The 27,307-nt window shown below is 48.6% G+C and overlaps 13 protein-coding genes across 13 annotated transcripts; 8 read left to right on the top strand and 5 right to left on the bottom strand.

The window, feature by feature from the left end:
• Positions 1-27: 27 nt before the first annotated feature.
• Positions 28-1,086, bottom strand: N7500_010476 (uncharacterized protein; the record flags this gene model as incomplete). Its single annotated transcript, XM_056681614.1, has 1 exon — positions 28-1,086. One exon carries the CDS (start codon positions 1,084-1,086, stop codon positions 28-30), a length of 1,059 nt encoding a protein of 352 aa, XP_056528996.1.
• Positions 1,087-1,404: 318 nt separating this feature from the next.
• Positions 1,405-2,767, bottom strand: N7500_010475 (F-box protein; the record flags this gene model as incomplete). Its single annotated transcript, XM_056681613.1, has 3 exons — positions 1,405-2,029; positions 2,087-2,605; positions 2,661-2,767. 3 exons carry the CDS (start codon positions 2,765-2,767, stop codon positions 1,405-1,407), a joined length of 1,251 nt encoding a protein of 416 aa, XP_056528995.1.
• Positions 2,768-3,388: 621 nt separating this feature from the next.
• N7500_010474 (oxidoreductase, short chain dehydrogenase/reductase family superfamily) lies at positions 3,389-4,270 on the top strand (the record flags this gene model as incomplete). The annotated part of the gene is made up of 3 exons (XM_056681612.1): positions 3,389-3,986; positions 4,057-4,153; positions 4,204-4,270. 3 exons carry the CDS (start codon positions 3,389-3,391, stop codon positions 4,268-4,270), a joined length of 762 nt encoding a protein of 253 aa, XP_056528994.1.
• Positions 4,271-4,355: 85 nt separating this feature from the next.
• On the bottom strand, positions 4,356-4,949 carry N7500_010473 (GNAT family N-acetyltransferase; the record flags this gene model as incomplete). The annotated part of the gene is made up of 1 exon (XM_056681611.1): positions 4,356-4,949. The coding sequence occupies one exon, from the start codon at positions 4,947-4,949 to the stop codon at positions 4,356-4,358; it is 594 nt and encodes a 197-aa protein (XP_056528993.1).
• A 394-nt stretch (positions 4,950-5,343) lies between these two features.
• On the bottom strand, positions 5,344-6,282 carry N7500_010472 (uncharacterized protein; the record flags this gene model as incomplete). The annotated part of the gene is made up of 4 exons (XM_056681610.1): positions 5,344-5,705; positions 5,756-5,820; positions 5,878-5,995; positions 6,054-6,282. The coding sequence occupies 4 exons, from the start codon at positions 6,280-6,282 to the stop codon at positions 5,344-5,346; spliced, it is 774 nt and encodes a 257-aa protein (XP_056528992.1).
• A 1,631-nt stretch (positions 6,283-7,913) lies between these two features.
• N7500_010471 (uncharacterized protein) lies at positions 7,914-9,390 on the top strand (the record flags this gene model as incomplete). Its single annotated transcript, XM_056681609.1, has 4 exons — positions 7,914-8,313; positions 8,373-8,502; positions 8,558-9,006; positions 9,077-9,390. 4 exons carry the CDS (start codon positions 7,914-7,916, stop codon positions 9,388-9,390), a joined length of 1,293 nt encoding a protein of 430 aa, XP_056528991.1.
• Positions 9,391-10,011: 621 nt separating this feature from the next.
• On the top strand, positions 10,012-12,031 carry N7500_010470 (flavin-containing monooxygenase; the record flags this gene model as incomplete). Its single annotated transcript, XM_056681608.1, has 5 exons — positions 10,012-10,320; positions 10,378-10,388; positions 10,446-10,695; positions 10,749-11,270; positions 11,339-12,031. 5 exons carry the CDS (start codon positions 10,012-10,014, stop codon positions 12,029-12,031), a joined length of 1,785 nt encoding a protein of 594 aa, XP_056528990.1.
• An 816-nt stretch (positions 12,032-12,847) lies between these two features.
• Positions 12,848-14,302, bottom strand: N7500_010469 (LLM class flavin-dependent oxidoreductase; the record flags this gene model as incomplete). The annotated part of the gene is made up of 1 exon (XM_056681607.1): positions 12,848-14,302. The coding sequence occupies one exon, from the start codon at positions 14,300-14,302 to the stop codon at positions 12,848-12,850; it is 1,455 nt and encodes a 484-aa protein (XP_056528989.1).
• A 1,446-nt stretch (positions 14,303-15,748) lies between these two features.
• On the top strand, positions 15,749-16,890 carry N7500_010468 (slipin family protein; the record flags this gene model as incomplete). Its single annotated transcript, XM_056681606.1, has 3 exons — positions 15,749-15,920; positions 15,975-16,092; positions 16,155-16,890. 3 exons carry the CDS (start codon positions 15,749-15,751, stop codon positions 16,888-16,890), a joined length of 1,026 nt encoding a protein of 341 aa, XP_056528988.1.
• A 1,161-nt stretch (positions 16,891-18,051) lies between these two features.
• On the top strand, positions 18,052-19,241 carry N7500_010467 (uncharacterized protein; the record flags this gene model as incomplete). The annotated part of the gene is made up of 2 exons (XM_056681605.1): positions 18,052-18,383; positions 18,446-19,241. 2 exons carry the CDS (start codon positions 18,052-18,054, stop codon positions 19,239-19,241), a joined length of 1,128 nt encoding a protein of 375 aa, XP_056528987.1.
• A 723-nt stretch (positions 19,242-19,964) lies between these two features.
• N7500_010466 (Peptidase S12 Pab87-related C-terminal) lies at positions 19,965-21,645 on the top strand (the record flags this gene model as incomplete). The annotated part of the gene is made up of 2 exons (XM_056681604.1): positions 19,965-20,332; positions 20,391-21,645. The coding sequence occupies 2 exons, from the start codon at positions 19,965-19,967 to the stop codon at positions 21,643-21,645; spliced, it is 1,623 nt and encodes a 540-aa protein (XP_056528986.1).
• An 865-nt stretch (positions 21,646-22,510) lies between these two features.
• N7500_010465 (uncharacterized protein) lies at positions 22,511-23,533 on the top strand (the record flags this gene model as incomplete). Its single annotated transcript, XM_056681603.1, has 1 exon — positions 22,511-23,533. One exon carries the CDS (start codon positions 22,511-22,513, stop codon positions 23,531-23,533), a length of 1,023 nt encoding a protein of 340 aa, XP_056528985.1.
• A 560-nt stretch (positions 23,534-24,093) lies between these two features.
• Positions 24,094-25,946, top strand: N7500_010464 (glycosyltransferase domain-containing protein; the record flags this gene model as incomplete). Its single annotated transcript, XM_056681602.1, has 2 exons — positions 24,094-24,243; positions 24,294-25,946. 2 exons carry the CDS (start codon positions 24,094-24,096, stop codon positions 25,944-25,946), a joined length of 1,803 nt encoding a protein of 600 aa, XP_056528984.1.
• Positions 25,947-27,307: the final 1,361 nt, after the last annotated feature.

Genomic DNA, 27,307 nt, shown 5'->3' with positions numbered 1-27,307 from the left:
TCACACTGGCAAAGAACTTCATAAGATTCACGTAGCCAAATGATCCCCCACAACAGCCTTGCGGATCACCGACCGTAGAAGTGATTCCCCTGCCTCCAAAGCAAGTGCATGTTGGTCGCCTCGAGCTCGAGAGCTCTCATCTCCATCCCCAGCATCCCTGTCAGCAGCCACAACCAGTTTCACACGCCCTTCACTGCCCAGAACGAAAGCAGCACATGCAACCTTCGAGAGTCGCACATGCTGCTTCGCAACCTGGTCCGAAGACGACCCATCCAGATCCAGCTTCATGGCAAGGTTTGTCTCTAGGTACGAAGTAAGATTGGGGATGAAAGGGTTGCGCAGTTTATGCTGCAGACTGCGTGGCTTCGGTGCCGGTTGTCCAGGCTGATCGTGCAGGAAGCCAGCCAATGAAGCGCGTGCAACGCTAATATTGAGAGATCTCAGCGCTGGTGCGATTGATGATGAAAAGGACAACGTGAGCTGTAACTCTTTGATAACATTTTCGACTGTGTCACTCATACTTGACTGATGAGCGCGCAGAGTATCGACGTATGTCTCTAGACCTGTACAGAGAAAACTTGACGGCAGTCGGAGTGGCGAGCAGTAAGTGTCGAAATTGGTAGATAGGAATGTGAGGAATGTTTGCCGGAGCGCAGTTGGGAATCTGGTTAGAAGGAGTGGAAGAGATGTGGATCCCGTGCGCTCATTTTGGGATGATTCTGTGTCTGCGAGCAAAGCTGCTTTGTAGACGATGTTTTCGTATTCTAGCGTTACTAGAATACCAGGAAATCCCGTATTCTGGGATCTGCTTGGCGCTTCGTCGCGCAGTGATTGAGATATTGGCCGCCATAGACAATCTTTAAGGGCGCCTGTCTTGGAGAGCGCGTTGTCGTCTGCTGCACCAGTGCTTATATGAATACCAGCAAGAACATCACCTGTGATATGGTCACGTAGACGCGTTGCGTATGTTTTTAAGGCGACCTGGTTGTCTAGGAGGGTTTCACAGTCCTTCCCATGATGGAGAGGAGAAAGACGGTGGATGGTCCAAGAAGTGTTGAACAACTGTCGTGAGTCTGCTTGTTCCATGGAAGTCAATGTGTGTAATAAATTCCGCTAGTTCTTATGCTACAATTGAAGCATGTCGTCGTCGAGGAAGATACTTGGCGATGTACATAGCGACGCGTGCCGGTTGCAAACAAAGCAAACAATCAATTCCCTAGGTACTCCATAAATCATATCGATTACAACTGCCAGCACATTCCTTTTGGGAGAAAATGAAAACAATGAATTGAATTGCATATGCAAATGCAAATGGCTAAAATGTCCATTCCAACTCCGGTATATTCCCAGTATACAAGATAAGAATATCCACGCCGGGCGCCTCCCAAACCAAAACCCAATGTATCATGCCTGCCATCCTCTTGTGGGATGACAATCCGGACACCCAAAAACAATTGGAATACCATTCCAGATCCAGACGTGCTCTACGTCGTGGGGTATGGCTCGCCGGGCTCTTAGCTCAGCCTCAGCAGCAGCAAACCAGATATCTTGCACCGAACTATGCAAGTTCTGGGCAGACGCGCGCGCAAAAACAATTGAGTTCATATGATCCTTTTCATACCTAGCCGTGTCATTATAAAAGTTGTACATAAATTCCTTTCGTTGTGTTCGCTGGTTCCCACCGTCCCCGATCTCAGCGGAGAAAAATTCGACGATCCGCACAAACGGCGCGAGGGTGAGCAACGAGCTAATCCACGAGTCATCAATCTCAGCTTGACCATCTGGAGACATGGCAAAGCGTATATATGAAACCAGCAAATGCATGCAATGATGAGTCGCAACCAACGCCGCCGTGTTGGTGAAAGGAGGGCTTTGGAGGATCCGGGTTTGCAGCTCGCGGTACATCCGCTGACGTATCTCAAGTGGGAGGGGTACAGGCAGCTGGCCTGTCTCGTATTTCTGTACGAGTGTGTGTGTATGCTCGCGTCGGGCGGATGTGTATGATTCGAGGAAATAGAGTGTATAATACCTAGTAGCGAAGAGGTCAGTGACTTTCTGAAGTGAGGCATTTCCCCGCTGAGCTTACATGAGTGGTGCAAGGTGAAACCATATGCTAGCTATGCCACGTTTGACAAGGGCATTGCGCTCGTTTCGCTTTGCGGGAAAGGAGGCCCTCATGACGGCCGGTTCGGTCTGGACGAATCGATCGAGGATCCGATCTGCCAAGTAGTAGCAGAGTCTCGAGGACAGCATTTGCCTTCGTCTCAGCCCATGCAGGTACTTGAAGGTATAGAGATGGCCGCCTCTGGCGCTTTTTGACGGCGGGAATAGGTCTGATAATAGCACCACATCGTCGCCTGGGTTTCGAGTATAGATGCGGTCATCATCGATCGGGGATGGAAGGGTACCGTGGCGACGTAGGCGAAGATACTGCCGAACAATTTCATGTTCATTCCGCGTGAGCAGTTGGTAGAAAGCCTTGCAGACAAGTCTCAGCGGATGGAAGTCGGTGATGCCGGAGTATGCAAATATGCGGATTTGAATCTCAACGGGGAGGTCCCATGGAGATGAATCTGGTAAAGGTGGAAGACCTGCATGTTCTTTTCTGATAGAGAAGCGAGGTCAGTGAAAGTTGCGCGGATTTTCGCAAAAGTTCTCACTTTAGAGATGATCCACGCTGCTCCTTGGCAGCACTTGACTTTCTTCTGTTATGGATCGCAGCCCGGACTTTTTGAACGGAAAGGGCGAATTTGCCAAGGCCAGTCATTCTTGAGTCCTAGGATACATGAATTGACTGGCTCCCAACGAGAGGCGCACTTTGCAGGAGCTCATGGAGATAAAAACAGGCTGACTGAAGGGGCCACCATGAGGTAGATCCCATCCTTAAATAGCACATGACTAAGCCTCTCGATAGTCCACTCTGATTGAAAGATCGACCAGTATCGTAGCATCCAAGCGCAACTTGTACGGTGATACCTCCAGTGAGACACATCAGGCTGGGCTCTCGTATCGAAACCCAACAGAAGGATTGGCTGAAATTCCCGAGAATAACGTCCAATAGGGAACAGTTCTACCCGAACTGTGGGAAATTGATCTGATTCGTGATAGAAGTGAACAGGGTTTATATAGCATATAAGCTACGTTGTACAGAATCAATTGAGAGAATCAATTGGATATGTAGAGCCTTGCACGGAGTCAACCCACACGATATGCCTTCATGGCTACGGAGCACATACATAGCTACCATGTACTCCGTAGGCCCGCGGGCCTAGGCAGGTATTACGTCATCGTGTCATCCCTCAATGGCGGTCTCAATGGCGTGCCCAGGCGATGCAGATATAAAAAACCTCTCTAGACCCCATGCCTTCATACTTCTTCAGCTTATAAAATGACGAGTAACATTCTCATCTTAGGTGCCACTCGAGGACTGGGTGCTTCTCTGCGGACATTATACTCCGCAAAGACAGCGACTCATGTGTTTGCAACCACTCGGTCCTCCCATCCAGAGCCAAACCCAGGCGTCACCTGGCTGACAGAAATTGATATCTCCCAGCCAGATGTGGGCCAAAAACTTATTTCCCAGCTGCCAGCTACGAAGCTTTCGACGGTCATCATCAGCGCTGGGTACTTCGGCTTTGAAACATTCGAATCTCCAGACTGGGAGAAGCAGGTCCAAATGTATACAACCTCTGCGATTGGGCCCGTCTTTGTAGTACGCAGTCTCGTCAAAGCTGGGTTGTTGGATCAGGGGAGTAAAGTGATCCTCGTCAGCAGCGAGAGCGGCAGCATCGCCTTGCGCCACGAGAAGGAAGGCGGGGGTAACTTTGGCCACCATGCCAGTAAGGCTGCTTTGAATATGGTTGGGAAGCTTTTGAGTCTGGACTTGAAGCCGAAGGGGATTGCAGTTGGTCTGGTACATCCTGGGTTTATGCGGACGGAGATGACCAAGAGCGTTGGATTCGATAAGTACTGGGATGCAGGTGGAGGTGAGTGACCAGTGTACAAGTCTTACATGCCTTATGCGTTTGATCTAACCCGATTTCTCTCGGAAAATAGCCGTGACACCGGATGAAGCAGCGAAAACGCTTGCGTCTTTCATTGAAGGGTTCGATCTTAGCAAAACTGGCGAATTCTGGGCACCAGCAGGACCAGGGTAAGATAATTTATTTCCTATTATCAGAAACCAGGCTAATCTATTCACAGAGATATTGGCACCGCAGAAGATGTTCTTGGGAAGAACCTGCCGACCCCTTTGCAACTTCCATGGTAGAGAGTGAAAGGACGAATATACGCTACTAGAGCGCCATAAGTCTCTTCATTCCCTAGATGTCAAGTATCAAGCACCTAGCTCAAATTCAATTGGTTTGATCTAATGATGGCTGTGCATTCGGTCTTGCACACATAAACACTAAATCCCTTCCCATGTCCTTTCGTTCTTCATGTCCGACGACCTTTACGCCAAACATCTTCTTGTAAAATTCCTGCATGCGCTCATGATCAGTGATCAACATAATGCGACGCAGATACGGCATGTTCTCCTTGGAAAAAACCTCAGCAACACAAGCCACAAGCCATTTCCCGAGCCCGTTGCCTTGGTACTCAGGGAGAACGTAGGTATCCGACAGATAAGCAAATGAACAACCATCTGTGACCATTCGCGCAAGTCCAATCTGTTCGGTGTTCTCAGAACACGGCGTGGTAGAATCATTCACAGATTCTATGGGCTGGGTCCACCTGTACACGCCGAAACTCAAAGACCCGTGAAGCATTTGCCAGAGCACCTGCTCTGGGAGAGGCTTCTTGGCCCAGTAAACGAAGTCTCTATCAAACGCAGCATTGACTGCTTTGACAGAGAGTAACTTTGGTTTGGTTGAAATGAAGAATTCGCGATTGGTGTCTCGTGTCCATGTTCTAGGTGGAAGTCCACTTGTTGGCGGGGCAGAGGACATAGCGGGTGTAAAGGTTGGGCGTTGGGTGCTGAAATGTGCACCAAAACGCATGCAGTTGGGCTGGGAGAAATAAATGGTAGCGGAAATCAAGTTTGTTGTGTGGCAGTTAAATAGATTGTAGTCTGGTACCTCCAGGGCTGGTTTATCATTTAAGTCATACGCCTGGCAGGTTAACTAATCGGCAATGCAAGTTGACAAATCAGTCTCAAGCAACCATGCATGCGATAAGTTTACAACACATGCAAGCCACTTATTTTCCTGGAGAAAAGACTGTAAGTAGGAAAGCATCCGAAGGATGAAGTTGAGCTTACAATTGCACCGATCTGGGTCAAGATCTTCTTACATCGTCTCCTGAAAAGGTGAAACGAACGAAAATGCATGTTTGGACCCATCCCTACCCTTTCTTGCCAAATTGCTCATAGCTAATTGAGATCTCATCCGTCCGTTCAATACCTGCTGCACCTCGAAGAATATTCTCATCGCTAGCGTTCTCGGCGCCATTTCTTATGACAGTTGTGTGGTATGTACTACTTCGCTCGTACACTGACGATTCAAGGCCGGATTTGGCAAATCTCCCCTGTCTTCGGCCATTGCCATACATTGGCAGTTTGTAGGAGGTATTGTCCGAAGAGCTACTCTTGCCGTCTTTCCCATATTTGACGCGGATGTAGAGAGGACGGAGGACGGGGATTGACGAACACATTATCGTGACGCAGCTTTCGGTAGCAGACCAGATGAGCATTGGTATAGTATCATCTAGAGTTGGATCAGCTCTGACATCATGAAAAGGGGGTTAGGGGACATACAGATGTACTCAGATGCATTCAGTCCTCCCAGGGCTTTGGTGCGGATAATGCCACATACTCCAGCACTAGATTCTGCTCGTCAGATTATTATTTCAAGGAGAGCGATGTATTGCAAGACTCACAATATCCCGAGACTGAGACCACAGGCGACGGTGAACTTTTCCTTCTGTTTCATATTGAGATCCCAAACAATAAACCATGGGAGAATTGCGAAGGAGAAGTCCGCGGCGACAAACCATGCTGTGGAAATCCAAAGATTAGTATTCATGTATAAGTTTGGAACAGACGTAACACTCACATCCAACGGTGTAGCCAACCTTGGAAAAGTCGAGCCAACAATGGCCTGGCGTATTTGGATTCCAGGACTTCTCAACTGGAATGCACTGCACTATAACAGTAATGCTGGCGAAAAGCGTGATAAAAGCAGTGATCGCAAGACAGGCCCAGATAAACCAAATCTGAACTTTGCTCCGCACAATTCGAAGAAGGAACACGCCGACAGCTGCTTTTCCCACGCCAATGACCATGATTCCGGCTACTTGGCTGAATAACTCATACTTGACAGCCGTAAAATATAGTAATGGATCACCGACGTCAGCGTACAGTTGCCCCAGGCCGTAAACACTCGCTACTGTGACAAAGGCAGTGTAAAGGATGTGTAAAGCCTGCAGCCCGTTAGAATTCGCATCAGACAATATTCTGGTTCATCTTCTCACCAGTGCGATCAAGACTAGATAGTCATCAAAACCAACGGAGTTCAGAATGTACTTTCGAGTATAAAGTCTTAGCCCTACAAAGAGTGCAAATACAACAACCTCCACCCAGAGAACTGCATTGGTCATGGGTCCTAAGCCTCCATATACACCCATATTGAAGAGGCTTGCAGTTTATGGATAAGATAGAAGGATGATTGAGGGATAGTGACAATATTACTTTGAATAGCAGGATTGAACTTCCAGTTTAACAGTATTAAATCTTTATGTTACTATCTGCTATACGTTGATACATCAATTTCTGTTGTTGACAGGTACGCCAGACGTTCGGCATTACCCCCTGGGCGACGTGATTTCTACCAATGATTCACTGCAAAATTGCACCATGACTTAAATAATGAACCCTGTCAAGTTTCATTACGAATCATTTTGTTAGGACCCATACTAGACTAGTATGAGTAGGGATCCCACAAGCTCCAAATTAGGTACTAAGAACGTGCACGTACGTTGTACGTTGTACCTTGTAGCTTGTATGAGTTTTGACCTTTTCACACCATAGACCCACAGTTTCCTAACATACTACTCTGTACTCCGTACTCCGTACTCCTGAAATTATAGGAGGTCATCACAAAGACGGTCATCTTGTGAGCTACCTATCCAACACGGAGTTCGTACGGATTTGAGTCTGATATGAGTCTGATATGAACATGGATAGGGTGGCTGAGGAGTGAGGATCGATAAGTAATTCCAGTCTCTTTGCATCACCCTAGCTATACGGCGCAGCGTATGCCCTGTTTCAAGACTCTGAAATCTGAAATTGGGGAGTACGGTCACTTTGGTCTTCAATCCCTGAACGGCATTGGAATGGGAATGGGATTCCAAACTTTTGCCAGATAGTCGAGTCGGAAATGCCCGGAGATAGAGTATGGATGGTCTCATCAGAAAAGATTTACCCCTGAAATTGTAGAACTCCTTGATTCTAGAACCCAGTGGCCAGACAAAAGTCCGATTCTTTTAGGGTTTGACAGATAACGGGCTCTAGCACAAAGGCAGGGACTCCCGTTTTCCCGGCCATATTATCTTGATGGTGCGGCCGCCACACAGCGATCATTTCTGAATGTAGTTACATGAGTGAATATCCTCTCGAGAATGTAAGCTATTACAAATCTAACAGAGATAGGTGTGGACCTTGCATTGGTGAGCCTACGGAAGCCCGGAAACAAGTTAGCTTTGTGCTGTCCTAAACAAGTATAACAAATCTATTGGGAATTGACCTTCACTGGAGATGCTCATCGAGGTCATGTCATGGCCTCTGGTGTAACTTCGGCTTGAGTCGCACTGAGACTGTAGGTCAGATCACCAGTCTCATTGATATAATCTTATTATCATCCCAGTTGTCCCTTTTCCAATTGCTTTGGGGCACAGGCCAAAATTTGAAATCTAACATGTCATATCTAACAAGAATCATCCCAGCACTTGCTACAGCTAAGCCTCGGTGGCTTAGTGGCAAAGGAGTAGAACATGTCCAAAATCATGCAGCAGATCGACTGCCGTCTGAAACGAACAAAATAATTGACTCCCTCGACGCTGTTCAACCTGGGATATTCAGCGGCAACGAAGTTGAACGTCTCAAGGTACGCGCTGCAGCACGTCGGCTACTTGCTAGAGTGGAGACTCCATATGAGCGTGCCTGGGGCTTCTGTTTCGAACAGCCCGTGGTTTTTGCCGCTCTACAGACATGCATTGACCTGGGCCTTTGGAAGTCTTGGACGGATGTCGGAGGCGAGAAATCTATCGACGAACTGGTCGCATTCACCACTCCCAGTGTCGATACAAATCTGCTCCGTAAGCTTTTTCTCCAGAATATCTATACTTAAACCCAGCATGGCTCATTGAACATATAGGTCGATTATTCCGCTTGCTGGCTGCTTTCAACGTGGTTGAGGAGACGGCGAAAGACAGATTCAAACCAACACCGTTCTCGACCGCTATTGGCGACGAGAGCACCAAGGTCCGCGCCTCGCTTCAAGCAGCGTAAGGAGTTCCTCCACCATTGGCCTCATGCTATACTTACATGTTGAGATTGCAGGACGAATCAATACCTTGCTGCTGGCCATAACCTGCCGACTTATCTCGCCAAAATATCTTACCAAGAGCCCACGGAAGTCAATACAAATAATTACTCGGACAGTGACCCCGACGGTCTCAACTTCTTTGGGCGATTGCAGAAAAGCCCCGCTTACTTTGAAGCTTTCAATGGACACATGGAGGCCTGGACGGCATGGAAGACCCCCTGGACAAAGGTCTACGATACCACAAAGTTGCTAGAGGGTGCCAAACTAGACGATGGCTCTCCTTTCGTGGTTGATATCGGTGGAGGTAATGGGATCGATATCTCCCATGTTCTTGCAAAACACCCGGACCTACCTGGTGGCTCACTGGTCCTGCAAGATCTTCCAGAAGTAATTGCGAATCTGCAAGTTGATGAGCAAATCACGACCATGGTTCATGATTTCTTTTTACCTCAGCCAGTAAAAGGTAAGCACATTCTCAGTTCAAAGAAAGAGGAAAAAAAACGCAGGCATGTTTCCTAACACCCAAGATACAGGAAGCCGTGCATACTTCATGCACGCAGTTCTTCACGATTGGCCGGATGACAAGGCTAAACAATTACTTTTGAACACCAAGGACGCAATGATCAAGGGCTACTCCAGGCTTTTTATCTATGATATCGTTCTTCCGCCCACAGGAGCGAGTATCAGCCAGACTACAATGGACGTGGAGATGATGTCGCTGTTGTCCGCTGCCGAGCGAACGCAGGGCACATGGACGAAGCTGTTGACCGATGCCGGGTTTCGAATCGTCAAGTTTTGGCCCGACCCTCAGCAGTATGAAATGGTCATTGAGGCTGAGCTTGCCTAGATTTGCTTCGAGTAGCTTTTCTCTCCAGGGTCAAATTTAGGGCTTTCGACCTCCCGTTCTTCTCCACAAGCTTTAGGTCAATCATACTCGACCTTTTTTAATCTAAGCATGGTTACAATATCATTGAAATGAAGGGTTTGCTTTTCCTCCGTTGTATTTGGAAGTATACCCGTGGACACATTTAAACCCGCTCATTCTCCTTCCAGATTGGACCAGAACTTCAATGATCTTAGAACATGAGATGTACGTATTCTCAAATAGCTCGAATAACTCGAATCGGCCGAGATATCAAATGGCGACATACAAAAAATACCCCAAATACCCCAAAGACACTCCGCAATGGCGTGGGGAGTGGAGCGGATGGTGTTGGCACGATAAACCCCGGCACGTCATCACGGACCGCGATGGTGTTAGCCACACCAAATCAATCCCAATATCGCACGGCCGCATATTCTCCAAATGAAGTCCAGCACTAGCAGATTGGAGCGATATGTAGGTGACGTGTAAAACGTTGCGCATGACGTGCAAGGGCGAAGTCGCTACAAGTATGCCGGGATATCCTTGGTGCGACAGTCCCATAGTGATGCTGTATACTTGCCACCAAACAACACAGCCATCGCCATGACTCTTGTGCAATCTCCCGAGGTAGTTCTTCCCTCGCTGGCGAAGATCGGACCCACTTCGGAATCAATTAAGGGTCCTTCGGACTTGAATGGACCAACGACTATAACGGTGGAGAGTGATATCAGCGGGTTATCAGAAAAGATTGAGAAGATCCGATTTGAACTAGAGGAGCACCCAGTGGATGTAGTGCGACCCATCAAGGTTGGGATTATCGGCGCAGGTCTGGCAGGGATTACCGCGGGCGTGTTACTCCCTGCGAAATTGCCGGGACTTGATCTTCGAATTTATGATAAAAATGCCGATGTGGTATGTAATGACCAAATATTCTATGGGTGGGTTGAGAAACTAATCCACATTCTCTAGGGAGGCACATGGTACATTCGCCATCTTGCTCCGGTCTTCATTGGAAGTTACTAACTCGGATTCAACAGGTTCGAGAATACATATCCCGGGGTTCGATGCGATATCCCTGCACATGTATACCAATCCAGCATCTCCCCAAATACTCAATGGACAGAAGAATTTGCTCAGGGAGATGAGATTAGACAATACTGGCAGGGTGTGGCACGGAAACACAATGTGTACCAATACCTTCGCGCGGGACAGAGAGTGCAGAAGGCCGAATGGCAGCCCGAGAAAGGGAAATGGAATGTCACTGTGGAACATGTAGATGGCTCAAAGGTGAGAAATGGTTGGTATATCCGTGAGCCTCTATACTCACATCTATGCAACAGATTTATGAGGAAGAGCTAGACGTGGTGATCAACGCCATCGGTCACTTTAATGCCTGGAAGCTACCGGACTACGAAGGAATCAACGACTACAAGGGATCCCTGTTCCATTCGTCGAACTGGGATCCAAGTATCGATCTGAAGGGCAAGCGGATTGCTCTTATTGGAAATGGCGCTTCCGGCTTGCAGGTCCTACCATCCATTCAACCATTTGCTAGCCACGTTGACCACTACGCCCGGAATCCAACCTGGATTGCAGATTCATTCAGCAGCGGAAACGTGGGAGTCCGTCGACTGGAGCCAAATTTGTTCTCCGACTCACAGCTAGCGACATGGAAAGATCCAAAGGCGTATTTGGAATACAGACGGGATGTCGAAAAGGGATATTTCCAGCGCTTTGGGGCAATTTTCAAAGACACGCCTGAAAACAACGAACTACGTGAGAAATGGACCGCCCTGATGCTCCAGCGTATTGCAGGCAAGCCGGAATTAGCAGAAAAGATCATCCCAGACTTCCCCCGGCATGTCGTCGCCCAACGCCAGGGCCAGGATATCTAGAAGCTCTAGCCAAGCCAAACGTCGACTATATCCAGACGCGCATCAAGAGATTTACCGAGAAAGGCATTGTAACCGAGGACGGGGTGGAGCGAGAAGTGGACATCACAATCTGCGCAACAGGCGCCAACGTCGATCACGCACCCCCATTCTCCATCATCGCCGACGGAGTCGACCTCAAGAAAGCCTGGAAACACAACGGCAAATTCGGGTTCCCGTACTCATACCTGGGTTTCGCAACCCCCGGATTCCCTAACCTCCTCTGGCTCGGCGGTCCATACTCATCAGGACACAGCGGGACAGTGCCGAACAACATCGAGAACCAAGTGACATACATCGCAAAAGTGCTGCGCAAGATTCGCACACAGGGGATTAAAACCATTGTTCCTGCGAAGCAAGCAACTGATGACTTCGTTGAGTACTGCGACCAGTTCTACCCGCGCACTGTTTGGTCAGCGAACTGTAGCTCGTGGTATAACGGTGGCAAGCCAGGGTCTCGTATCCATGGTCTCTTCCCTGGTAGTGCGTCCCATTCAAATTATATTCGTCGGGATCCGCGCTGGGAAGATTGGGAGTATACCTATGTTAATCAGAGTGGGAATCGGTTTGCTTACTTTGGGAATGGGTGGACTTCAAAAGAATTGACTCCTAATGCGGAACTGACGCCTCATCTGAGACTGCCGGAGGAGATTGATTTGAAGTCTCATATGGAGGGATGGTGGGATGTTTGATTTGGTAGAAGGACAGGATGGTTTTAATACAGATATACTTGGTTTCCTGTTCCAATTCTTGGATTCCCTTCCGTTCTAGAGTACGATGTTTGTCGCTTTTCAAATGGCTGGAGTCATGCAACACCGATGAGGCGTGCAAAGCGGACGTTGTTTCATCGAGGGATCACCACCCGCAATAGACCCTTGAAATGTCGCCATACTTCACTCGGACGAGAAAGGATCAACGGACAAGCACCACGACATATGTTCAGATCAAAATCCCCCAAGGCCCAATATGTTCGTCCCAATTGACTCAGCATCTTCTGGCTCCGGGCAGGGCTTTTGACCATCATTGTTCCTGTGGTTGTTTGTAGATTCTGCGCAGGCAGGGGTAGTTTCGACATCCTCAAATCGACACCCCACAAGATCAAGGTGGCGGGAACTCCACTGGAGAGGATTGCTGAGGGATGCACGATGGTATCGTACGAGGTCACCAAGCAATTTTGGTCGAGTATCGGCTGCCATCAGAAGATGAATGGCGATGCTTTTTGTGGTGAGTTGAAGTCGGTATGATGATAAAGCCCGAAGGACTAGCGTCTTCAGCGCGACCGTCTGTTTTGACGGTCTCTTCCTCTTCAACTGGCAAACTACATTTGATACTATTGATCTATCTTCCAAACCAACCTTTGATCCTGGGATTTAAGTCGTTTATTCGCCCACACACGCTGATGGAGCTTTGGACTTGTACCAGAGCGAGTGCGAGTGGTCATATTACCTGAATATTCACAAGGAGAAGGGGTTGAGAAGTTTTCGATTTGTTTGTAAATATGCTACATTCTAATTCGACTCCTCCAATGAATATGGAGGCACCTCCTGGCCCTCTTTCCAGAAATATTTGGCACCAGGGTGCGCATCAGGGAGTCGAGACTGACCCTGCTTCGCGTACATGTTTTCACGGAAAGTTCCACCCTTGACAGCATAATCTGACCAGAACAGACCACGACGCTGCAACTCCGGCAACAGCAAACGGATGATATCGTCAAAGGTATCAGGGAGACTAGCATAGCTGAGATTGAACCCGTCAACATCGCCAACAGTCACCCATCGCTCTAGTTCATCCGCCACCGTCTTCACACTTCCAATAATCTTAACACCATTACCACCAAGCACTAGATACTCAGCAATAGTCTTCTTATCCCACTTTTGACCCTCGGTGCCAGGCACTGTGCTAGCCCAGTGGTTAACCATACTGCGCACAGCAGGAAGCTCCACGAAACGGAAGTCCTGATCATCAGAATACGTCGACAGATCGTATCCAGTCCAACCACCGAAAAGAGCAAGCGCACCCTCCCGGTCACCGTAGGTCTTCAATTCCTCAAACTTGGCATTGGCTTCCTCGTCCGTCTCGGCAACGATCACCAGCGCACCCGCCACAACCTTGATATCCTGTGGATTGCGTCCAATATCCGCAGCCTGCTGGCGGATACTATCGACAGACGGACGAACAAGCTCAGGCTTCTGCGCATGCAAGAACACAGCCTCGGCATGCTTCGCCGCAAACGCCTTGCCCGCCGTCGAGGTACCAGCCTGCAAGATGAACGGCGTGCGCTGGGGACTCGGTTCACAGAGATGAGGACCGGGAACCTGGAAGTACTTCCCCTTGTGATTGATTTCACGAACCGCCGTTGGGTCCGCATAGCCCTGTGTCTTGCTCTCCGTTCCCTGTTTCCAGGTCACGGCGTCGTCTCTCCACGACGCCTCCCACAGCTTATAGGTGACATCGAGATACTCGTCGGCGATGCGGTAACGCTCATCATGCTCGACTTGAGTATCGAGACCGAAGTTGCGAGCCGCAGAATCGAGGTACGAGGTGACGATGTTCCAGCCGATACGGCCATTGCTGAGGTGATCAACTGTTGAGAAACGTCTTGCTAGGGCATAGGGGGAGTCATATGTTGTTGAGGCTGTTACGCCGAAGCCAATTGACTCTGTGGCTGCTGCCATGGCGGGGATGCTGTAGAGGGGGTCGTTGATTGGGAATTGAGCTCCGGCAGGGATTGTTGGAGAGAGGTTTGCAGGGCCTCTGTATACATCGTAGCCACCTAGGACATCTGCGAAAAAGATGGCGTGGAATTTGGCATCTTCGAGCTTCTTGGCTAGGTTGATCCAGTGTTTGATATTCTTGTAGTCTGCCCCTTGGTCTGTGGGATGGCGGAATAGACCTGGGTTGAGGTGACTCGGCGATTGCATCGCAAAGGCATTGATGATAAGTTGTTTCTTTTCGGAAGACATGGTGTGTATTGGGGTGGGAGAGGAATGAATTGCAAGCCATAGCTTTGGAGGGGTAGTGTATATTTAACGTAGATGTCCAGCTCCATTGACCCCGCGGTGCATCGTACGCAAAAAGGCGTGCAGTTGGAGGCCGATGGCGTCAGCATGGGTTTCACATAATTGGGGTTTAGGGCCCCGGGGGATTTTGGATCTGATGTGGTGCTTGTCCGTTGATCCTTTCTCGTCCGAGTGAAGTATGGCGACATTTCAAGGGTCTATTGCGGGTGATCCCCTGACTCTATATCTTCTATGCTCTCTATGCTCTCTATGCTCTCTATGCTACAGGATACAATATAGATAAGTAAACTAATTGTCATTGATTATGATCATCATGGTCGTTTTTGTAATTGATTGCTCTCAAATTTGATCGTTCTCATTTCGTTTCGCGCCGTGAGATATATGTTGAGGGATGGGTTTAACATGGTTCTTCCCTTGATCAATATTAGCAAGACATAGAATAGATTTGCCTAAAACGACAAAAGTCCGCCATGATTATCCCGTATGTTCATATATTGAAGTAGATCAAAGGATATAAATGGTAAATGTTCCATCCGGTGATGGAAAAAATAAAAACAAAAAATAAATGTGCATCATCCGTGAATCGAACACGGGCCTCGTCGATGGCAACGACGAATTCTACCACTAGACCAATGATGCTAGTTGATGTATGAGGAACCCATACTTAGTTACAAGACCATGTTTTAACAACCAGTACGGAGTAAAAGATGACGTATCAGCTTGTGCCTCTCAGCACAGCCCTTCCCCGGAAAGTTTCCCAGGCACTGCCTACTGGATCTCCACAGGGACCAAAGATCATTGGTGAGAGCTCTTGAAATAATACTTTATGAATTCGCTTGCTGTTCCGAATGGCTTCGGTGACAGCTCATGTGATGTATAAGGTCCACGGCATTGCCACCAGGCACTGCGCCCTGGGCGCCCTGGACTTTGATGTTGCTCCGCGGACATTTGAGGAACCCCCTCGTGTACATGCAGTATGCAATATGCAATATGTGCTATGACGACGCCCAGACATGTCTGATCGGAATGTGCAATATTTATACGTAAGATTTGGACGGATTCATTTACATCATCCATATCATTGTCGAGATTGAACAGCCCTATAATGAGTTCGCGCCCCCAACGACGATCACGGCTGCTCGGCCATGGAGAGCGCCCGACCGGGGGCTCAGCCTTGGGAAAGACAGAGGCTTAGAATGACTAGACCAATCATAGTGAAGGTGAGCACTCAACAGACTCGTGGTTCCACTGCGAGAAAGTAGAGAGACTTGGCCTGGGAAGCTTTCTGCTTACCTTTCAAACATTTAAAAACCTTATGATTTCCCCCTTGATCCCTTCCAAATCAAATATATTACCTGGAACATCCACATCAAAACTTATACTCCAACCATGTCTGTAAACGGCGCAAGCACCAGCAAGGCTCCTGCCGTCGGTCGTGATGTACATCAACCTCTGGTCGATGTCCAGCCATTTCGTATGACCGATCTGCAGCCTAAATACGCCCACCGTATCAACCATGATGATGACAACCCAGATGCCCATGGCTGGTACGCCGGGTTAAGTGAGTTGCGCCAACTCCAACACGCGTTGTAACTCATCCTAACAACACATTTAGTCCACAGTCTGGGTGAATGTATCGGGTTTTTCGGAGCCATCCCCTGCTGTATCTGCTGCCCCAACCCCTTCAAGCCCGTCGACCAAGGTGCAGTCGGTCTGATCTCGCGATTTGGACGGTAAGTGATTTCCTTTTGCGCCCATAATGTTGTATATCGGCCACTGACAATGATGATTCTAGCTTCGAGCGATCGGTCGATCCTGGTCTGGTGAAGATCAACCCGCTCAGCGAACACATCACCACCGTCGATGTCAAGATCCAGATCGTTGAGGTGCCCCGTCAGATCTGTATGACCAAGGACAACGTCACCCTCAACTTGACCTCCGTCATCTACTACCAAGTGGTCTCTCCCCACAAGACCGCCTTCGGTATCTCGAACGTGAAGCAAGCCCTGGTCGAGCGCACCCAAACCACCCTACGCCACGTGATCGGTGCACGTGTGCTGCAAGATGTGATTGAGCGTCGCGAGGAGATCGCCCAGTCAACCTCGGAGATCATCGAGGAGGTAGCCGCCGGGTGGGGAGTGAAGGTCGAGTCCATGTTGATCAAGGACATAATCTTCAGTGAAGACCTGCAAGACTCGCTCTCCATGGCAGCACAGTCCAAGCGTATTGGTGAAAGCAAGGTCATTGCCGCGCGCGCCGAGGTCGAGTCCGCCAAGTTGATGCGTCAGGCTGCCGATATCCTGTCCTCTGCTCCAGCGATGCAGATCCGCTACCTGGAAGCAATGCAGGCCATGGCCAAGACTGCCAACAGCAAGGTCATCTTTATGCCAGGAGTGAATGGTCCGAACGCGCAGACGCAGCTTAATTCTGCCGAGAACTTCGGTGAAGGCCCCAGCAAGTACGGTACTATGTCTCAGGGCGATACCGGACTTCAACAGGCAGTGAACGCCCGCGTTGTTGAAGACATCTAGATGTGTTCTTGATGCTTCGCCTGCGTTCTCCTCTTAATCGGTTAATTTGCTTGCATGAAGATATAATCCTCCCCTCTTCAGTCTGTGATTTTACCTTGCCTTTTTCGGAAAGTGGATACCCTCAAGCTGTTCTTCAACAGTTTATTCGTCTGCGCTCCCGATGTTTAATTGTTTCTGTATGGCTGGACGTGATTGGATCTATGACGATACCCACCTTCGTTTGCTGCTATTACTGCGGCTGTTTTAATAATGTCTTGACTGCTTTGAACCTGTTTAGTACAATGGAATGCAATGTTTGCTCTGTAATTTTGTCTTCTATCTGTGACACTGAGTAGTCCGTATACCCAGGGCCAATCAACAATAATACTTTGTATTAAGTCGCGACTCATCAATTGACTACAGAAACGGAGAATACTCACCTGCCAACCACTTGAAATGACTTGTGACAAAAGGGTTCAGTGCGATCTGAAACAGTTTTAAATTAGTCAAGTCCACTTAGGAGGCCCAATACTTTCTCGATGTTGTTCTTTCATTCAAAAATATTGAAAACCGTATAGTTTCGTGCGGTACCTATTTTAAATGTCCATACGGAGTACTTCACTATGTATCATGTCCCCTAACTAACATAGTTTTGTGATTTGTTTTGTGACGAACCCCGGATTTGAGTAGACGGTGTTCCTGATGAGTTTCGGCGCCAGCCAAGGCATATATTATCTTCGTATTCAATTGGGCAAAAGGTGCCGTGGGGACGCTAGCATCTTAATGGACATTGCGATGGCGATCTTGGGGATTCTCCGTAGGGAGATTTTCCAATCTCCGCTTTGATTTAGGAGAGTTATTGATGATTTTCTTGTTGTTCAACTGATTCACCGGGGTTAAATTCAAAAGTTAGAGAGATAAAGGCATTTTTGGTCAGGTTTGGGGCAGTGTGAGGTCCTGAGCGAGGAGCTGTAGAGGATGAGGAAACGATAGAATCAGGATAAGGGCCCTGTGCCGAGGGGAGCTAAGATGATTTTGGAATTTGCTCTACAAAGTATACCTAATGGCGAAGGCAAACCCCTTTCGAATTGGGGGCGAGATGTTGAGTTCGCTTTTTCGATCGCTATACACTCTACCCTTCCGCAACATCTTGTAGAGCTACATAGCATATACAGCTTGGATATGACGTCTACTATACCGGTATTGGGAGCAAGGGCCCAAACGATAGGGCCGATCACGACAATGCCCATGTCAAGTATCTTCACAGCGCCCGCCTCATGCTCGAACTCATGGACATATGAACCCCAGTCTGCAAACTTGGTCTCAAATGGCCTCCTGATGCAGAACGTTGCGGAAAACGACCATGCCGATCCTGCATGTTTCCCTACCGGGTTCAATCAGTATGGAAGAGTTCGGGCGACTGTCGTCTATAGCCCAGCTTACTGTCCACATGGATACACCTCGGCCGAATTAGTCGTACACGAACCGGTCACAACTGCCATATGCTGCCTCTCGTACGTGAGAAAAAGACACCCTATCCTGGTTCCCAGCACAGATATTGACTTGGAGATTCTAGTAACTTCAGCTACTATGAAGAAAAACGGGACGAGCAAACAACTTTCGTCGGATGTCTAAGCATCTTTCCTAGTTCGTCATCTACTCTCGTCACCGTCCGCGAGGTTCAGGGGGAAAGCAGGCAGGTCTCCGGTCCAGTCACCATGTGGGCGCAAGCAATCCAAGTTGAGATGCAAGCTTCAGACAAGAGCCTATTTGTCCCCGCCACTACGACCACTTCCGAGAGCAAGACCCGAACATCATCCTCCGATGGACCATCCGACACGGCAAAATCAACATCCGATGCCTCATCCAGCACGGTAAATTCATCAACTTCATCAACCACTTCATCAACACAGACCAGCCAAACAGTCCCCTCAGCCCCAGCTGCTCCAGATATCCCAGAGCCAGCAAACCCAAGCCCTGCAGCTCCAGGCACAGGCACAGGAACAGAGACAAACGGACTATCGACCGGAGCAAAAATCGGCGTTGGCGTTGGTGTCGGTGCAGCAGGACTGATCGTACTCGTCGCTCTATTATTCTGGTTCTTCCGACGACGCCAGCAAAAAGGACAAAAGCCTCTCCCAGACACATCATCTTCTTGTGGAAGCCACCCAGAAATTAGCGAGCTTGGAGGAAGCACTCAGGTTGAGCCGGGCACGCTCTACCAACGGCCAGGACGCGGAATACCAAGCGAGGCTGGTGGTAGCTCGCAGGCGGGAGAATCTAGCATTGTGGCGTACACGAGGACGACTGGACCTTCTGAGCTCCACGCGACAAACGCCGGCCCGAAGTTCGTACATGAACTTAGTGCTTAGTTTGCTTGTTTTGCCTCGTAAAAACAGAATTATATACCCCTTCCTCGCTTGACTCTCGGCTCCTGCAATGATGTCTGGTCGATATGAGTCTTTGGAATTGTGACTTGACCGCTATTTTTTTAAGTGGGTGTATGTTGTTTCCAGTGGAGGACCTGAATGCTTGTATCAGTGGGCAGTGATATCAACTCTTGTACCAGTATATATAGGCTCACTGCATGATGGGGCTTGTTTGGAGATACGAGGCCTTCGTCAGATGTCACTACAGCTCAGCTGCAGAGATCATACATTGTAATCACCCTTTCCAGCTTCTAGTCTTGCTTATTTTGTTATTTATCTCTCGGATTTGAAACCACGGGTTAAGTAGACGATTCACAGACCATCGATATCATACATATTTACTACCAAAATATTATGCAGAGAGTTTCAAAAGCCGTTCGCTGTCTGGAGAAAGAAATCAAATCTCTTTCTATCTACATCTCAAAACCTCAAATTCCCACCTTCTGTATGTGTGGTAAAGGCAGAGACAATCCATGTATCATCCATATTGTACCGACATGTGGAAATTGCGGCGTGGAGTGGCATAAAAGGTCTGGGTGTCCGCTGATCGACAGACTTGCTGCCTGTGGAAGGGCTGATCCTCTGGCCCCAAAGTTGAGAGCTACATGAATAGGCCTCTACAGTGGCATTCCATAACACGCATCGGTTATTCATTAAATCAACAAGATGGATCTTTTTCACTCGCCAGGGTTTGCGTCAGACGTGACAGAGTTGATGAAGCAGCAACATGTCCCGGGACTGGCGGTTGCAATCATACACAATGATCAAATTGTCTCTGCAGGATATGGACATGCGAGCCTGGATCCCGAAATACCTTGCACAGCAGATACGCTGTTTGACATTGCATCGTCTGCTAAATCACTTACTGCTGCGGCGGTGGGATTGCTGGTCGACGATAATGACATGTTCCCGGAGATTCAGTACGATGCCGTGATGTCGACTCTTCTCCCCGAGGACTTTGTTATGTCTGGAGAAGGATACACAGATGGAGTCACCGTGGAAGACATCTTAAGTCACAGAAGTGGAATGTCTAGGTGAACTCAGATCTTTCAAACTTCATGTTTGAGTTCCAGACTAATGATATTGTGCCAGCCATGACAATTCGTATATGAGTGTGCGAGCGGCGAAGCCAGACAATGCTCGATCCATTACGAGGAACCTTAGGAATCTCCCTGTCGCTGCTCCCATTCGATCCAGGTATATCTACTGCAACATGATGTATACAGTGGCAACCCATCTGGTGGAAGTCAAGAGCGGACAAGATTTTGGTACATTCCTCGAAGAGCGATTTTTCAAGCCTCTAGACATGGCATCAACTACTCTTCAACCCAGCAGCGCACGATCAAAAGGATTTGAACCCCGCATGGCAACTGGCTACACATGGAAAAGAGCCGACTCAACATATCATGGACTCGAAAATCCAGACTGCCCAGAAGGCCAAGGCGCGGGATCTATCATTTCGAGCGTGAATGACTTCATCAAATTTGTCAAGGCTTTTATCAATCGCGAAGACCCTATCAATAAGAATGTTTATGAAGGGCTCACTCGCCTGCGAGCTTTTGTGAATCCAAACCCAGGAAGACGGAAGCGGTACACTTCCCCGGTGGCATATGCTGCTGGCCTGGATATCTACTTTTACAAGGGACATATGGTTGTCGGCCATAATGGGGTATTCTCTGGATTCGGAAGTCGCTTCTTCTTTCTCCCTGATTTCTCATTCGGTGCTGTGATTATGGGAAATTCAGATGGAGCAAATGGCGTTGCGACGACCCTTGTACAAAAGCTGATTGATAATCTCCATGGAGTCACGGACGAAAGACCTCATGACAGCAAAAGCAAAGCCACCCGACCTGTTGAAATTCGCGGTCTAAAACCCCAGGCCGAGGCGAACGATGCAAATCCAATGAGTAAGAACCAGGAAAAGAAGGCGAGAAAAAAGCAGGAAAAGCAAACCCGAGCGAAGAAAAGTCAAGTTATCCAGAAGGGCCAAGTGAATGAACAAAAAACAAAAGGAAATACTCCGCAGCCACCGACAATGCCTCTCAGTATTTACGCTGGCAACTACTGGAATCCTGGGTATCATAACTTACTGGTTCAAATCAAAGATAATACGCTCTTTATCGATGCTACAGATCGCTCAATGGGGTTTACCTTGAAATTCGAACATGTGTCCGATAACCGAAAATTCGACGCTCATCTTACTGATTGGCTCGATGGGAGTGATGATATCGTAAAAGCTGAGTTTTTAATTGAAGATGCTCAAGTCACAAGGTTAGGTCTGCAGTTGGAGGAAATGTTCAAGGAAATGATCTGGTTCGAGAAGAAGGAGGAAGTTCTTTCTATGTAGTGGCACACAGACAGCCTGGATATGGATCTTTCCAGTAATGATTCATGATCTCGAATAGATTAGGCAATATTTGAATCTGTATTACTAGTAGATCCGTGGACATTTGATAATCAGCTATGAGGAATCAACATATTCCGTGTGAATTGAATTATCAATCACTTGTGTATTGCATCTAGTATCAATAACTTGAAGACACTGATCAATGTCTGCCAGTGGGCTTGAGAGCCAACGAAGCTACCAGTGCAGAGTATGTATGTGCCAGAAAATCGAAATCAAAAATGAGACCAAGATTAGTACTAGTACGGGTACATGAGTCAACAGGATGACCTCTTGTGACGGTACTGCGAAATTGACTACTTGGTGCTGCGGGGAGGATGATAGCTGCTGCAATACTCCATCTGCAGTTAAGATAGCTCAGAAGCTTGGTGAGCACAATTTCAACTTGCTCTCGACCTCTCTATTACTCTCAAGCTCAAAATCTACATCATCGTCGCAACTTTCAGGCGGTGCCGTCGCCGGGATCGCATCTAAAGTGTTGCACATGAGAAGCCAACCAGTCCCCAGGATATTAAGGCTGACCTACTAACTCAATGAGTGAGACAGATAGTGCTTCAATATAGTAAACGAAGAAGTGATAGAGGTGGAATTCAACGTTGATCTTTTTTGTTTACGTTGTATAGATCTCAGATCAAAGCGGCCAGGAACTATACCCAATGTAGTATAGTATACACCATACCCAATAAGGAACACAGAAGGCGGTGGGGCGTGGAGATATCCATCCTCCCCGCGGAGGCCAGCTCGCTCTTCAAGCATGAATTGACCTCAAGACAAATTGACAAGCCTCATAGGTCAGATCTTCACATAAATGGCATCACAAACATATAGCTCGTCAGTTCGAGCTGGCGCCAAGCCATCAAATCAACCTGCATCCCCTAACTTCGCCGACCCGAACTTTGATCCAGCCGACTTCCTCAATGACACTCTATCGCCGTTGACTGTGGCATCATCACAACCTAATGCCTCTCGGGCCCCAGGATCTGTGCCCTTGACAGAGCTGTCCACGCAGGTCCAATCCCTCCTCTCCCAAATCAGCGCCCAAAATCTCCGTCTATCGAGCACATTATCCCAACTCACCGACGAAATCCTCAGAAGTGGTGGACGACTAGCCTACGAAGTCGAGGTTCTACGAGGCGAAACAATTGGGTTATCCGAAACCCTGACCGAAGTTCTCCGCGATGACATAGCAAAGTTCGTTCCGGAACGCTCACCAGAAGACAGGCGCAAGACCGAAGCCGAAGAGGACGCGCCAAAGGAAGACGAGTCAGCCGCAAGCCCAGACGAAAAGAACACACCGGCCCCGACAGACCCAGAATACATAACAAACCTCCGCACACTAAGCCAAGTGCGATCACGCCTAGAAGACGTTGTACAGACCTTCGGCGACGCAATGAGCTGGCCACTGCCGCCATCCGAGATCTCATTCTCATCATCCTTCATCTCCGTCTCAGGACCGGACCTCGGTCCCGAAGGGCAAGACCGCGAAGAAAAAGGCCAAGAAATTATGAAGAAGTTCCGTGCAGAAGTGACGGATCTACTCGACAGCGAGGGGGGAGGGTACGCCGGAGTGGACGCTGCCAACCGCCGCGTTGAAGCTCTACGTACGCTGGCGACTGTGTGGAATACATCTGCCGAGGAAAAAGCCCGTAATCGGTTCGTGGATAGCCTGGCGAATATTGTGGAAGATCGACGGCGCGCCTTGGACCAGGATCAGAACCGAGGACAGTCCAAGTCCAGGTCTGAGGCTCGGCGGGATAGCGACAGTGGAGCACCGGCCGGAGGTCTTTTCCGGAATTTGCAGCGCCTGAGAGAGGAGATTTACCTGGAATGAGATACAATGTTATGTACATATATGGTTCTGAGATGTTGAGCTGGTCCTCTACATGGAGACTTGGACCTGTATTGTGCGTTTCATCAAATATTATACATGTAAAGCCATGCACATGTTAAGCGGTTCTTACTATATTTTATATCTTGCTAATTCTTCTTCTCGCTATAGTAGTAATAGTGGGAATATACATCCGCGTACCCTACAGGAGAGGAATTTGAGGGAATATAGTATATCCATTCATAGCGTACGTGTTATGTAGTGTAAGAAAGTATATGAAACAAATCTAAACGCCATTCTAGCCTGTAAAAGTAAGAACCATATGTACGACCTAGTCTAGAACATTTTCAATGCAATTGAATACAAATTAAACCTGAGACAAGCTGGTATGTGACATCCAAGGGGTCCACGAGGTGACGCACCGGAAACGTTGCGCCGATCTCTCTCCACAAGATGATTGCGTATTTCCCATTTGGTGTGTGCTTCCTTTTCGGCTCCTTTTGACATCTTACAATGTTCCATATCGCTTTACAGAGTATCTACTTCGACTCTATATCTGCATGATGGCGTCGGAGGACGCGCTACACTTTCAAGATGTCAAATCGACTCCCGTGTGGCACGTCCGTCGGTCACGGGCAAACCGGATTAAGACAATTGGCTTGTCAGTGATCGCATTGTTCTTCTTCTTTTACATGCTGAAATATTCTTCAAAAGTAAGAATTTTTGATCCAATGAGAGAACCAAGCTAACAATCTCTACTCAGCGAATCGAACCGGACTTCTGGACCAAGTTTCCCTCTCGCCATCCTTTCCCTGAGCGCCCAGAGGATGCCCAGGTCATCCTCCCCCCTCGCACGGATATTAATGCCAATGACACCCTCCCTCACGATCTAGACAAGCCCAACCCGCGCCTCCATGTCCTACTTCCAGCCTCGCAAGGCTCGCGCGGAGTCTGCCGAACACTCACATCGGCGATGATCCTTGGATACCCACCGCCCACATTAGTCGGTTACGGGCATGATGCCCCAGGAGCGACCGAGGCCGAGCGTATGGTGGACCGGATCACACGAGTGCGCAATTACCTGCGAGACAGCAAGACCGTGCATGACCGCGACTTTGTGCTGATGGTCGATGGCGCAGACAGCTTCTTCCAATTGCCACCGAAGGTCCTAGTGGAGCGGTTCCAGGCTATCATAAGGGAGAACAACCGAAAGCTCCAGAAAAAGTTTGGGTTCGCAGAAGTTAAGGGCCAAAACGCTGGCGATGCGCCTGAGATGGTGCAGAAATACACCCAGCGCGTTCTTTTTGGTGCGAGTAAGATGTGCTTCCACGGGTTGCTGGACGACCCCGGTTGTGTGTCTGTCCCCGAATCATCTCTACCTCCGGATGTGTATGGCTGGAAGACTGATGCCTACCCGGATGGATCTCTGAACCGACCTCGGTGGTTGAACCCTGGAGCGGTAATTGGCCAAGCTGCGGATGTGCGTCTGATCTACGATGAGGTCTTGCGACAAGTTGAGCTACGCTCAAACAAGTCTGCCGATTACCAGGCCCTGACACAAATGTACGGACGACAAGAGGTGATCAGAGAACTGGAGCGGCGGCGAACAGCCAACGACTTCAAGGAGTTACTCTACCGCATGGTGGGCATCTCAGATGCAGCAAACATCACCGGAATGAGTATCCGGCTGGAGACAGGCCACCGGTACGAATTCGGCATTGGCGTCGACTTCGAGTCACAACTCTTTTTCAACCAGGTCATGTCCCGCAAGGACGTTGAGTGGGTCAAGTTCGGTAATGTTACCAAAATGTCCGCATTACAGATGCAACACGGTGTCCCGCGCGAACACCGCATCCTCCTACCACAAGACATTGCCACTCTCCCCAACCCATTCACCGAGTCCCGCTTCGCAAGAGAATCAACCCAGAGACCAGTGTGGAATGCCACACTGGACAAGCTCCCGAATCCGCACGAGCGCACCTGGCACAACATCTCGCTAATGACGAATGTCCACTCCGCCTCGGTGCCGGTCCTCGCCCATCTCAACGGTGACTCCAAGCTCCGCAACACCTGGTGGGAGAATATGTGGTTTTTCCCATGGGGACGGGCCCTACTACGCAAATATGTCCGCGATTCACACGGGTTTGACGCGGCACAGTCGGCGCTGTTGGGTGGGCAAGACTGGTTGGAGGTGCGCGGCGGTCGAGGTGGGGTCTGGACTGATGAGGAGAACTGGATCACACTCTTTGAAGTTTGCAATGGTCAAGAAAGAGATCTCTTTGACGATGACCTCGGACCCTGGGGCAAGGAGACTTATGACCCAGATGACCCGGTTTACAACCAATATGGAAGTCTCATTGCTGGCAAAGCAGAGAAAGTCGCCAGCAATGAAGAGAAGTTCGACATTTTCGACTAAAGCTGGACTTTGAGTTACTATGTTTTCCTCATTTCTCACTTCACCATTCTCGATGGATGACTATCGGATCGTTGAGACGTCCAGTCCGCCGTCCAACTGAACTACCTGGTCAGCGTTATCTGCGTCGAGTTTCAAGCTCAAGCTCCGGGTCCTATCTGAGCTTTGCAGTCTGTATCTTTCTTTCTTCTTCTTACCTAACCAGCCTGATTGAATAAGCTACAATGGTGGTGTGGCCGGGCTCACAGAAGAATCCCGAATTATTCTTATGTCGAAGCTGGGAATACTTTCGACAGTTACCAGCAACATCTGTACATTATCGTGTATGATACCACCAAAGATTGAATCACGGAAGAAGCCCCCTGGTGAGGCAGACGTACATATAAAGAAATCAGTAGGAAGTAGTCCTTCCTCTCTTTGTTTCGGCTTTTACATATACACACAATTCTTCCAACAGATCATTCATTATAGCACTCCGTAACTGTCCGCACTCTTACTGTTTTCCAATCATCTTACCTTTTGAAACGGCCAGACATTTTCCCATGTCACCCTCTTGTTGGTTCGATGACTCGCGAGTCAGGGAATTCAGCTTTGCCACAGCCGATCTCCTCACTACTTCATTGTAACCTGGAGACACTGCACCGTTCCAGCCTACAGAAACACCTATCTCTTCAAGTACTCGTGTCTTCCTTTCAACATCCTTTTCCCACTTGATATACTCGGCTTCAAACTTCGCCTTGTCTTGCTCTGAATACTTAAAAGGGCATAATACGGTGGGGTTATCATTTCCATCCACTCCAAAAACCTACTTCCAGACATGATTTTCGGAGATATCCAAAAGTAGACTCTGTACGTATGGTTCTCCATCATCGTATGTAGACCCAATCGTTCCAAGTATTTGGCCAGGCAGTGTTTCTCTGTGACGGAATGTATGCAGCAGCTCGACAATGTTTAGGGCTACTGAATCCAACTCGCATTTTGGGTAGCCTGATGCATCAGAGCGCAATAAGCAACGTGCTCAGGGGCCTTGGAATTCTAGAATCACGTGGCTTTGGAGTATATCAGCCTTTTGAACAAGCCCAGGAATGAAACGACTTTTATAAGCTCAAGGTAAGCTGCTTGCAAGTCTAGCTAGGACCGGGAATTGATGAGGTCCAGGGAACAAGTGAGACGGAGAAATGAACATCTACATTCATCAGAAACGCTCCCAACCGGGGAAAAAAGTCATCACAGAGTGGATACAGAAACACTGTGAAGCATTGTGAAAAGACATACGAGAGTGGCTGCTTACCTTTACAGGGTTGAACTAAAGTTGGATACAGAGACAAGTATGAATCGTACATGGGGGGCTTCATTTTGGTAAT

This window comes from Penicillium coprophilum (genome assembly GCF_028826855.1).
Source record: "Penicillium coprophilum strain IBT 35676 chromosome Unknown utg000006l_segment0_segment0, whole genome shotgun sequence".
Taxonomy (NCBI): Eukaryota; Fungi; Ascomycota; class Eurotiomycetes; order Eurotiales; family Aspergillaceae; genus Penicillium; species Penicillium coprophilum.
The sequence above is the reverse complement of the archived record's forward strand: the minus strand, read 5'-3'. Positions and strand labels throughout refer to the sequence as shown.